Here is a 12,777-nt window from a genome sequence, read left to right as displayed (position 1 = left end):
GGGGGCTGAGCAAGACCCAGCCCTGCTCACCCCCACCCACCTGCCTTCGGCAGCAGCTCTGCACTCACAGCATCTGGGCCCAGCAACAGGTTGAGCTCTGAGCTAAAACACATTCCCCTCTGGAGCTCTGGGTGGGAAAACATCTGCAGCGAGGAGCTGCTCCTTTACACACCCCCCTTCAAGGCTGTCAAGGGACCTCATGCTCACCCCAGCCCCTCAGCAAGGATGGGTGGTTCCTGTGCTGAGCTCACTGTCAAGCACAACACGGACCCCAAAATGCTGAGCATCCCCCAGGCTCACGGTGCCACAGGTATCTGAAGGATATAATGGCTGTTTCATCTCTCTGTAATTTAAAACAACCTCTGAGTGAAGCCATTTGTAAAATGACTTTTTAGAGTAACCTTGGCCAATGAATTGCATCTCTATGCATTTTCTTTGGTTCACACAATGCCATTTTAGAACAGACTAATGCAAACATTTTTATTTAGAATGTATTCATAATTATTTAAATATCAATACAGTTTTTGCAATAGTTATCAAGAGCTCCCAGTACCAGGGGAAAATAAAACATAGCCACATGCTTGGCTATGTTCAGAGCTTTAGCAAGCCTCTTCATCTCTTAGCTGAACATGCAGAGTGGTATGTGTCAGTACAATCAAATAAATATAAAATAAAGCAGATGTTAAAAGAGATGTTTCTCTGTGGGCCTGGAAGTGCTTACTGGAGAACCATGGCCTCCTCCTGCCATGTCAAAACACCGGTGTGAGAGCTGTTGTCTGGACTGGGATGCAGATCAAGGAATACACAGCTGTCAGAGCATTCATATTCAACTAAGTACTGGGAGAGAGTGTGGCACCTGGTACTGCAGCCCAAGACAGCAAGCCCTGCATCTATTCCTTGTGCCCCCAACTGCAGGTCAGTGTCAGTCCCAAAGCCCCCAGTGTCTAACAGCAGCGGTTAAAAAGTAAGCTGCCTTCTGGCAAAGCCCAGGAGGAGTAATGAGACTGACACGCTCCTCCTACCATCTTCAGGAAAAAGTGAGTCATGCTACTACTGAATTATAAACTCACATAAATAACATTTGGAAAAAAAAAAAAGACATTTTCAAGTACTCCCAGGCGGGGTCTTTCCTCCCCAGCTGTTGTGGCAGTGGTCCTATTTCATCACAAACTGCTCCATAGAAGCCAGGGCAAACCTAAATCCAAATGGCACTCCCAGAACCAGTAATACACACCTGTCAGTCTGGGAGAGAAGGAACAAGTTTCTGTTCTGCTCAGCCACGGTATTTAACCTGAGAGCATGAAGGACACAATTAATAATATATGAAATAATAAACCTCCCCCAAAATAACAGCTTTGTACAGCCCTAGGAAAGATCCTTGGCCAGAATAAACCAGATGCTGCAGAGGGAGAAGCGGCCAGAGGGAAAAGCTTCCCTGTGATTGTGGCTGTGGTGATCGAGGGGGCCTGTTTGAAAAGTTTTGGTCTCCCTTCAAGAAAGAGTAGGAGCTCTTCCTATGGCTGGCTGCTGTAATGCAGCACAGCCCGAGTTCTGAGCAAATCCTACTGATAGCCTAGGCATTTGGGAGCTATATGAACAGCTGAGGACCTGAGCAAGTCCTTTTCATCTAAGCTTTTGCCAATTAGAAAGGGGAGATCACAGTCCCCAGTGCTTCCCCTGGCTTCCTCCTTCCCCTGCTCCTTGCTAGGTGCCAGCCTGCAACACTGCAATCTGGTCCCTTGGTGGGCAGTGTGCCGAGCGTGTGCTCCCCCCCACCCTCCTGGGCTTGCAGGGCTCGCCAGAAACACAGCAGACACAATGACTGCACCCAGCTTTCATGTCAGACACAGACTCCAGGGCTCCTACACCGATGGACTCTGAGGAGGGTTTGCTACACAAACTGAGCCTGGCTTGGGTTACAAATGCTGGCTGTTGCATGACATGGGATACAACTGGGACATTAGACAGCTACTGGAGACAGCTCTGTTGCTTCATGCCAATGAATGCTTTTGCTGCCATATATTCTTGCGAGAGCCCAGCCCGCTCCTGCCTTGCTGCAGGTTCAGGCGCACTGAGAGATGATGTTAGAGTTGCAGTCTAAGGTGTGAGTGTGGCTTCTTTTGCAGTTTTCAGGCCCACAGCCAGCACCAGGTGGACTGACCAAGTCCAGGTAGTAGGGGGACTTGAGGAAACGGCGGTAGGAATCCTTTTCCATGAGGGTGAATATTTTTCTCTGAGCCTCATCAAAGCAGGACAGTGTAGGCTCCAGCATATTGTGGCTCGTCTTCTCCCGTGTGCATGAATCCAGATTCACCTGTGGGCCAAAGGGACAGCATAAGTAGAATCTGTCCCAGAAGTGGCTAGCACAGGTGAAGGAAAACCCAAGCATCTCTTCATCAAGCGTGTTTAAGCTGTCCTTGATGGCAGTGGTCTGAAATGGCCATTGGACACCCTGTGGTCTTGGCAGAAACTGTGCAGCTGGATACCAGTGCATCTCTGCTGCCAGACGAACTGTCAGGGGAGACCGACACAAAGCACTCTGGGATACAGCCAGCCAGGAAACCTGAGCAACTGCATGGGAGCAGCTGGAACACTGGGAACCAGAGTCCTCTTGGGCTTCTCCCCTTGGAGTGTGCAGATGGGATGGCCATGTGGTTGTAACTAAGCCCACTTTCTCTCTATCCAAGTTTAATACGAAAGCAATGACACCATCTGCTTGCTAACTGACAGAAAGCAGCGTGCTTCAACTCTTGTGAAACTACCAGATCTCTACTTCCCTGTGCTGCTGGCCTTGTTCAGGATACAAGGTGATATCTTTGCTCAATAGATGTTCTGTGCACATACCTCTTTTGTTGCCTGCACTGAGATGAACTCGTCATAGATCTTTCTGGCCTTAGGGCTGAGCTTGGCTGGCGACTTGGTTTTCTTGTAGTCCTCACAACTGACCCAGAACTCGATGTTTTCTTCACTGTACTCAGATTTGAGAAAAGCACGGAAAGCAGCCAGTCCTCCTACAGGAAAACCAGATCAGGTAAGGACACTGGTTCCTGGACAGTCATACCCATGAACCCCAGCAAACAGCAATTCTGCATTCTCCTTTCCAGAGCTCAATAAGCAGCTCCCCTGGCGATGGCTGCCTGCCTCCACGGCAGTCACTCAAGGCTGGAATGCAGACAGGCCCCACAGGGTTGTCACACGTGGGTCTTCAGCTGCCTGCTCCCCCACTGTGACCTTCAGTGACTCAGCCAGGAGAAGACAAGCAACTCACATGTTCCCAGGAGGCCCCAAGGAGACAGTCAACACATCCCACAGAGCTTCAGGCCATGGGAACAACATGAAGGAAACATCAAGGACATCAGTGTAGCCTGGAACCGACGGGAAGACAAAGTCTTCCATGGGCTCATCTGCAGTTTTTCCACTTTTTGGTTCACGTTTAACCCATTGTTAACTGTGTGCTGCAGTCTTGCCCTCCCCTTGCATAGGGCTAAACCAGTTGCCTTCACAAAAAGGACAACTCAGTAGTAGGTCAAAGCTCCATTCATGATATATTGGGATTGTCCCTTGGATCTGACCAAGAGTACCCTTCACTACCCCACCCAAAGGCCTGTGTGGCCAAAGCAGCTACTTTTTGCTGCTCAGAAGTGTAAGATCATGTCTCATGCCCCCTCCAGGGACTACTCAGTGCACACACTGCAGGTGGGACCCTCAACATCTCCAGCAGAAGGGCCCTCTTTACTTACTGTCATGATGGATCAAGTTTTCCAAAGAGTCTGCCCACTTTCTGACTTCCTCTTGGCTAACCCTAAAAGGAGACAAAGGGAGAAACATATAAAAGATTTAGGGAGTACAGAAAGGACAAATTTGGATTTTATGCTCAGCACCATTAGAACATCGCTTTCCCTAACTGTTGTAAGACCATACATGAGAGACCAAGAAGGAAATGTCTGCTTGCTTTAGAGACCCCTGGGGATCCCAGATCTAATCTACAGAAATTCTGGTTTGCAATACCCATTACCAGCCATGGGCTGCAAAATAATTTTCCTGGAAAAACTGTTGGGGACTTTGTGATTTTTTTTGTGACTAGTTGCATCTCCTGATGGGGCATAGACACGGGATCACTCTTACAGGCCACATCAGTGAACTCTAAAGAGCTGATTTCTTTAACCTGTCAGGGAGCAGTAGCTATATGGAAAAGAGAGGAACATGGGAACTAGAAACACATGGGGAACATGAGAACACATCCCGCATTCATTCCCCCTATCATCCCAGAACATCCTAGGGCTCATCTATTCCAGAAGCACACCTTGTCCTTTGGAGTTCTCCTTGGGAAGGGCATCATTTACTTGCACCTCAGTGAGAGCAGAGCTCTCTGTTTTCTGTGCCACTACTTCTGTGCAGCTCAAAGAGACAGTGATGCTGATTCTGCGATGTGTCAACTCTCACTGAGTCTTGTGATGGCGTTATTACCCTGTGCAGGAGACTGCACAAGTCTTTCCATGTGCACATGCATATTGAATCACAGAAGTGTTGACAAAAAGGGACCTCTAGTTCCACCTGCTTCATGGAAAAGGACTATTGCCACACTAGATTCAAACACACAGGTGTTCAGGAGGTACTGGGAAGCAGCAGCAGAAATGCTAATGAAGTACAGCTCAATGAAGGAGTAAATAACATATTGCAGTCAGTCTGGGCTTAACTACATGGCAGCATCTGCTCTTACCTCTGGCTTGAAGATATTTTCTCCTTCTTGCCCTGGGAAGAGCTGTAGTCACAGGAGTCTGACTTCTGCAGCAAGAAGCCCAGACGATGCTTCATGTCTTTGGCACTGAAAGAAACAATTCAAGAACAAGACTAAGATAATGCGTTAAAACTCCTCTGCAGCCTCCTCACCCACAATAAGCTCCTTCATCATTACTCAGTGACACAAATGCAGGTCACTGCTCGTTAGCTAGTGCTGACTCTCCACTCCTCAATTAATGAACATTTCTGTTACTAGACAAATACAACAAAGTAATCATTTTTCACATTCAACAGCACCATTTTCTTGCTGACAAGGTCATCAGCCTGGAGGCAGAGTTGGCAAAGGGGGAGAAGCTGCTGTCTTCCTACTGTTTACAGTTAAAATATTATGATAAAGAGGCATCACCGGGCTGTAAACGTGTCACTTCTCCTTAAACTGATTTGCCCAGCTACCCGTGTCCAGTTCTTAACACGCTTCCTAACCCTTTCCTGCACCCCTTGCCATCTCCCCACTTCATCACCGAGCTACAGGAACAGTGGGGCCATGCCAGGCCACCCCACCAAGCAGCTGGGGAAAGGAAGAAGTGAAGGGGTAGGAGCAGGACCATGAAGTAAGATCAGAGGATGAGTCGGAAGCTTCACCCCAACCAGCCCATGCTGACTGCAAGCTACTCCCTCGCTCCATGGCAAGCTCCTATGAGGGCATCTATGCTTAATTTTGTTCTGCCTTCCAGCTTGCTCAGGACAACCACTGGCTGACAGCAGATATGCAGCTGGTTTTGGCCTCAGCATCAATCTGTAATTCCTTCCAGTTCAAGAGTGAGGGGGTGGGTAAAGCTGTCCTGCTTGCTTAGGGGTGCAAGCCCTGGCCTGCTGTAAGGTACAATGATAGTGTAAGCAGGAAACTCTTCTCCTCCTCAGATCAGGGCCACAGAAGCACTTGGAAAAGAGCAGGACGTTGTGCCACAGGGCTGAGCTCTGGCAGCTGCTCAGCCTCACAGTCCAGCTCTTTGCTCCAGCCTTAGCATCCTGTCAGCGGTCCCGGCTATACCTTATCTCACTGCTTGCTTGTGCTCATAAATGTTTCCTTAACAACTCCTGCACTGGGGTGAGAGCAAAGGAAACTCACAACTCTTTTAGAGCAGGGTGTGTGTGACCAGGGCCAATGTCCAGGCCCTGGATATGGGGTACTCTGTGCTGCCAGACTTGGGCTGCCATGGTGCCTGCCCCCAGAAGAAGGGGACTGCTGAGGTCTGCAGGAAGGTAGCAGCAGGAGGAGACAAGACACTGCTGCTTGCAGCAAGTCCTGCAGCTTTCTAGTGAGAGGGGTTTTCTTGGGAATTCTGGACAGACGTGGTTAAAAGATGTGAACCTTCTTTTTTCTTTGCATTTTTTCAAATGTTCTCTTTTTTTTCCCCTGTCAAACATTCCTGCAAAGTGGGGGAGGGGGGGAGAGCAGGGATGTGTCAATATTTTTTCCTTACATTTTCAGCAGTTGTTTCACCACGAGCAAGGAGCTTTTTCTCCCAGATGGGAGCAGGCTGAGCCTCAGTTTGTACATTCCCAACCCTCTCCCATTGCACAGCCACTGAGAAGCAGCCTCAGGGGTGCTCCAGGAGGCATGAGCAGCCAGAAAGGTAGCGCTGCGCTACCAGAGACCCATGCAAGCTTGCACGTGCTGGATGACCAGGAGTTTTGTGGGGCCAGTGCCATTCTGTGCACCTGGACCACCCTGGTGGGGGTTTTCAGGCCCCATAGCACCTGAAAGGGAGTAACATCCCTCCAGGAGAGCTCATGGCTCCCCTCACAGGCATAGATACCCCTTCATGCTGGGCTACGGTGCAGGCCATGCCACCAAGGACATGCTTTGGGATGCACAGCCTCTGCTCTGCCAGCACTGGGATGCCTGGCCAGTATTGCCTGTCAGGATGCAGCCAGATCCTGCACACGCAGCAGGGGTACAGCTCAGCCCATCCTGATTGGCACCACACAACAAGGGTACGGCCAGCCCCACAGTGCTGTGCACCGAGGGTACAGCCTGACCTGGTCCCTCACCATCAGTACAAACCCAGGGGATTCAGGCTGACACCCCATGGCTGGTGTCGCATCCAGATCCGCGGTGCCCAGGGCTGGCCCGCATCCCCACCCTGCCTGCTAGCAGCCAGATCTCTGGTCCTGCCAGGCTGGTTTTCTGCATTTGAATGCATTTTCAGGACCCTAATTTTTTTTTTTATATCCCATCTGCCTAGCCTCCCCTTCAAAAAAAATTGAGAAAAGAAAGAAGAAAAGAGGTGCAAAGCTTGCGGCAGAAGCAGGTGACAGGAATATCAAATTATAGCAATGCTAAAAGCTGCTTGTTTAGCTGATAGGAAGGATGGGTTTAAGAGTTTCCACAGCTCCATACAAAACCTTTATGCAATTCTGCTTCTGACTAACAGGAAAAAAAAAGCCTGTAAGCAATCATTTGTATCTAATCTTACAAAAGAATCAGAGCTGAATCTGCCACTTCTGCTTCAGACGCAAAGTGCGATACATCAGCGTATCTCCAGACTAACAATATCATTAACAGATGCTCAGAAATAAACAGTACCTTTTTAAGCAAGTGGCTGGCAGTGCAGCGAGTCCCTTGCACATCTTGCTCCTGAGGTTGGTTCTTTATTCCAGGAAAAACAACGCAGGAGGCAGCAGAGGCTGCGTGTGGGTCCTTCGCAGTCTGCAGAATTCAGTCTCGTCTCTGAGCCAGCTGCGCTGCCTTGGCTCTCTTTTATAGCCTAGCCCAGACAGCCCAGCAGCGCTCAGTGACCCAGTCAGGAGTCAGCACAGCAGCAGCACCCGTCCCCTTTTTGCCCACCCAAGAGCAAGAGGGTGACGTATAAGCCAAGACAAAGGAGTGAGTGGGATTGAAAACCTTACCAGAAATGAAGCTTGGTGTCTGGCTGCAGGGGTGGATTCTTTTATAAGGGTGGAAAAAGCTTCAGGGGTTTTCCTCTATTGCAAAAGGTGAAACAGTGCAGATAAAAGCTGGAGGAGACTTTCACAGGAGCACAGCCAGTAAAAAGGGTCAGAGAATCAGTTCTGAGAAGTGAGATGAGCTTTTCTGGTTCCTCTGTTCATTTTCCCATTCTATTTAAAGCATCCTGTGGAAAAAAAAGGGACAAGAATTTTAAACACAAAAGGTTCCCATAATCCCAACAAATGCAGAAACCAGAGCTCTAAGGAAAGAAGAATGTAAATTCATCAGGGAAACATACAGGAAGATGAGACTGTTCTGTTTTATTCTAGTGGCATACAGATATATACCTTTGGTGAAGAAGAAAAAAAATCTCTGAGGCACATATCACTATCAGAATACAAAATGCCTGTGTCCCAGCACACACTTATTTGGGACAGCTCATGTAGGAACAAGTGTAGGAAAAAAAAAAGACAGGAGGTTGACATCACGGCTGCCTGAGATATATGGGTATCACTGCAATACCTTACTTCTCCATTTGCATTTGCCCCAATCAAAAGTCTGACCTTGAGACTTAGGAGTCCCCAAGTTCCCAAGGGAAGATGATTAATTAAAACTATAGGCATAACTGTGCCTGCCCAGAGAGGACTTTGCCGTGCTGAGGCTACTCTGTGCTAAAGGATGAACCCATGAAACACCTGGCTGTGGGGATGTCTGGTGGTGACTGAACTGCCTGGCCCTGCTGTAGTCTCAAGAGAGAGCAGAATTACTCCAGCCACACCACTTGTCCTCAGCCCTTGAGGGGTGCAGAAGGCAGTTGCCTCTCTGGAAAGAAAGAATTGGCTGATATTTATTTGAGTCATGGCTCAGCACAGCCTGTACCATCACTATAAAAGAGGGGAAAGCTTTGAGCAGACGGACATACATATGGTCTGCTGCACTTCAAGTCTTGCTCCCGCTGTGAAATAAAGAAGCTTCAGTTCAGCAGCAGGCTGTCTGCCTACGCTACCCACTGCTGCGCTCCCTCTCCCCAGAAACCTTTAAATACTTTGCACATGACCTGCAGAAGTTGCAGGGTGAGCTTTTCCCTCCTGCATCTCTAGAGCCTACAGCCAGCTGCACAGACATCCCACATCCCAGCCTAGTTTACTTGCCTTGGCATATTGCATCCTCTCAGATCATTAACTGTGCTTAAAGGCAATGCTCTAATTAACTTTAAAATGCTTTTGTATGAACGTGACTATCCTGTTCCCAAATGTGAGACATTTCTGCAGATCCTGCACTGCTTGGATTAAAAATGAGCTCCAGCGTAAGGCAGCATAAAAATTGAACTGAGCAAATACCCCTGTGTTTTTAGTGTTTGTGAGTTTAGAGCACTTGGGTGCATCTGTAGGAAGCGACTGAGCACTGGCAAAGCTGGTGCCAAAGTTCTCTTGTCTTCTGTTCAGGGAGGAGAGAAGCCAAAGGGTAGAATATGGCCAACAGGTAAAAATGTAACTAATTTATTAATTGCTAAATATTTAATTACTTTAACTTCAATATCAAATTTGTGTAATGTTACTGCTGTTTGTGTGCAACTGCAGTACATTCATTCAAGCAATTCAAGAGCTCAGCTGTCCAACACAGTCAAGGTGTCTGCAAGGTCTAACCCTGACCCTAGCCCAGGCAGCCAGAGCCTGACCTCCTGGCTCAGGAAGGTCCCAAAGGCTGCTTTCTAGAGCACAGAAATTCTGCAGTTTCTCTGCAAATTGGCATGTAACAATATTTAGGAATGACACACTTCTCTGTGGATTGTAAGCATGTTCACTGCATGACTCTAATGACACTCGAATGCTGGTGGTGTCAATAGCAAGTCACCTTCTGGATTTCCCAGCTGCTGCGTGAGCAGTAGAAATAAGAAATTTCTAACACTGCCACCACAACAGCCAGCCCAAAGGGCTTTGCAATTAAGATCATTTTCCCTGGACTGCGTATGCAGACTCCTAGAACTGCTGCAGATGAAATTTCCCTTTTTCCAGTTCATTAACATAGTCTGGTTCAGTCTGGCCCCCATGCAAGGAGTTTGGGTTTGCATACTGCTTCTCCTCTAGGCTGTGTTTCCCAGCTGTTTCAGTTTAATATCCTTTTAGCTGCTCCAGCTGGTCCCCAATCAAAAGTACTCCCTTCCATTTCTTTCCCTTCATAATCCGGTCTCTTCTCACAGGGCACAGGCTGTGCTGTGCTCAACACCACCATCTCCTCCTTCCTGCCAGCTAGAGAAGCTAGCCACGTTCTTTGCCTGTCACATAATCTCTGGCTGGCTTCACCTGAGGCATGGAGAAATCAGCAGTGAGGATGGGCTGGGGGGTGCAAGGCTGGGAGTGGGGGCTCCCTGCCTGATACATTTCTTGGCTGTGCAGTGCTTTGGAGGTACCCAGGGGCTCACAGGAGACAACATGATAGTAAACATCTGCAGTTCCCACTGTGGCATCCCTTGTCCCCCACCCCTCCCCCCGCCCTGCCTCCCCTAGCAGCTAGAGACAAGGCTGTGAAATGGAGCTTTCCCCCCCACCAGCACTGCTAGGGAAGAACGTCACACACGTGTGCTCACCCCCATACACATGCGTGTGTGGGATGTGTCCCTCGGCTCAGCCGCAGCCAAGCAGCAGGCCGTGGGAGGAGGCAGGGAGCATGGGGAACGCCGGTTTGGTGGTCATTGCCAAGAGCCAAGCAACTCCAGGCTGTTGCCCTTCCAACAGTGTGGGGCTCTCCTGCCTCAGTCCCTTCCCAGCTCAGAGCAGCATGCTGTGGGATGCATAAAGACGATGGCTGCTTTTCATCACTGGAAATGGAGAAGGGCATGTCATGGGAGCTGTGAGGATGTGCTGCTGGGCCAGAGCCTCTATTATGACTCATCCTTCCCCAGTCTGCCTTGCTAACAGAGGCTAACAGTGTCTCACTCTTCCTCCTCTTCATGTCTCCCAGAGCCATCTAGGCACACTGGGGCTGGGCTAGCAAATCACCTCATGCACAGGGGGACACTGGACAAAGCATTTCCCATCTTTCTTATGGGCATCCCTATCCCAGTACAAGTTTGGCCCCTGCTCTGCTCTGCACACAGCACTGGTGAGGAACCAGAGCAGCTCCCACACCCCTGAGAAGCACTTACCAGGGTGGCACAGGGCCCCAGGCTGCAGAAGCCCTGCACGAGTAGCTGCCCTGGTGACGCTGCTCCCTGCATGAGTGGCCCCAACACCGAGCCCTGCTGCAGGGACGGAGCCCAGAGCTGTGCTGAGCTCCCTGATTTGATTCTCTCTTACCCCAAGCCCAAGCATTTTGCACAAAATCTCTTTCAGTGCAACCTCCCACCACTGGTTTCTTCTCCGGTATAACCATTAGTAGGCAAGATTTCCTTCCAGCAACAAGGGCTGCATCTTCTCCACATACACGTGTGCTTTGATTGAATTAGAGCTAATGAGCTGTGAGCAGAGAGCCCCATTTCAATTTGCATGAATCAGCTCAGCACGTGTCTGCGCCTGACGCTGCATGCAGCCATGCTTCCTGTCCCAGGGCATTGGCTGTGGCCTGACCTTTCTAAAAGACACATGGAGAGGCCACACTTGTCCCTATAGGGTCCCCCTGCCAGCACTGGGATTCCCAGAAATGCTGTCTCACATTCCCATATGAGGAAATAATTCTTTCCCATGTCTCTGCAGTGCTACCTGACTTCACGCATGACCACAGCCATGGCCCTTGCAAGCAGTTCCCAGAGGCAGCGTTTGAGGAGAGAGCATCTCTTCCCAAATTAGCCCTGGCAAGACGGATAATTCACCATTCTACCACATGGTTAATTTGCTGCTCACACAGAAAGCTTCTCAAGTGGATGTACCTCCAGTCTGACCCAGTCACCTTTCTGCTTCTCTTGGATGAGGCAAAGATGAACTTTTAAAGACAATGCAGCCTTCGTTTGTTGTCATAGTTTCTTGCTGAGCCTACTCCTCTCTGAAGTGATGCTCTGTAAACGTTAGCACATTCATCTAGCAGGTTCCATAGCCCCAACTTCATACAATTTATGGAACCAAACATACACCTCACACAATTTTCCCATGCTCTCAGGTGTTTCTAAATACTTATACATGCACCTATAACATCAGTAGATTTTTGTCATTTCTAAGTGCTTGGAAGTTCCTAATAATTTAGGGGGAGTTGGTAGGGTTTTTCTTTGCTTCAACCCTCACTTTTTGGGCTGCCTACTTCTCCTGTTACTGCCCAGAAGAAAATATTTAATCTTGTATCAAAGGAAGAATTTTGTTCAACCTAAATGGACCATTTTTTCCTCCTAGTTTGGGTTTGCTAATGAAATAAGTGTGATTTTTTTTTTGGTCTGGCTACTGTTCCTGTTTGCGGGCATCAGACAACAGAAAAAGCTATTATTTGAGTAATTTGTTGTCCAGTTTCTCAAATCTCTGTCTCATCATCCATCTTGATTAACAGCCCCGTAAATGTTTCCTCTTAATCACTAAGAAAGTTTTGAATAACACTGGGGCACAAACCAAGCCAACATATGCCTGGTCACTGATGCTTTCCCAACACTAAAACCACTTTGAAATGTCTCATTTAGCCACTTCTAGTCCATTTAATATGGATTTTATGACATTTCAAGCCAAATATTGATAGCAAGTCATACTCATTTATAAATCTATTTCACCACCACAACCTCCACATAAAAACACTATTAAGCTCATTAGAAAAAGGTCTATTTGTCCATTAAATCATATCAGCTGGTATCAATTATATCACCACTTTTTCAAATGAGCCTGCTATGGTCCATACTAACAGGGCTCCTTCACTGATCAAAAGGTTAATAGCTCTGTGACTACATAGCTCACTGCCTCTTAGAGCATGGCTTTCTTCCAGTCTCCTTTTATTCTAAAATGTATGAAAATTGACCACTCTTCCACTCTTTGTTCCAAGAGCTCTTCAGCCTATTCCTCCAAGATTCTTAGTGCAAGAGAGTTGCACTTCGTTGGCATAAAACCACGTAGATCATCCCAAGGGCTGTGTAGCCCTCAGGCAGAGACACCGAGCAGATGCTCATACTGTGTCCC

The 12,777-nt window shown here is 48.4% G+C and overlaps 1 protein-coding gene across 2 annotated transcripts; it reads right to left on the bottom strand.

Moving 5' to 3' along the window:
- Window positions 1-1,693: 1,693 nt before the first annotated feature.
- RGS4 (regulator of G-protein signaling 4) lies at window positions 1,694-7,985 on the bottom strand. 2 transcript variants are annotated; one of them, XM_010184618.1, is made up of 6 exons: window positions 7,654-7,701; window positions 7,331-7,534; window positions 4,721-4,825; window positions 3,741-3,802; window positions 2,845-3,011; window positions 1,694-2,314 (listed from the first exon to the last, which is right to left on the bottom strand). In XM_010184618.1, the coding sequence occupies exons 2-6, from the start codon at window positions 7,372-7,374 to the stop codon at window positions 2,063-2,065; spliced, it is 630 nt and encodes a 209-aa protein (XP_010182920.1). In that variant the 5' UTR covers window positions 7,375-7,534; window positions 7,654-7,701; the 3' UTR covers window positions 1,694-2,062. The 2 variants fall into 2 exon arrangements, with proteins under 2 accessions (XP_010182920.1, XP_010182921.1); XM_010184619.1 differs by lacking the exon at window positions 7,331-7,534 and having other exon boundaries at window positions 7,654-7,985.
- Window positions 7,986-12,777: the final 4,792 nt, after the last annotated feature.

This window comes from Mesitornis unicolor, unplaced genomic scaffold, assembly GCF_000695765.1.
Source record: "Mesitornis unicolor isolate BGI_N332 unplaced genomic scaffold, ASM69576v1 scaffold10795, whole genome shotgun sequence".
Lineage (NCBI taxonomy): Eukaryota > Metazoa > Chordata > Aves > Mesitornithiformes > Mesitornithidae > Mesitornis > Mesitornis unicolor.
The sequence above is the reverse complement of the archived record's forward strand: the minus strand, read 5'-3'. Positions and strand labels throughout refer to the sequence as shown.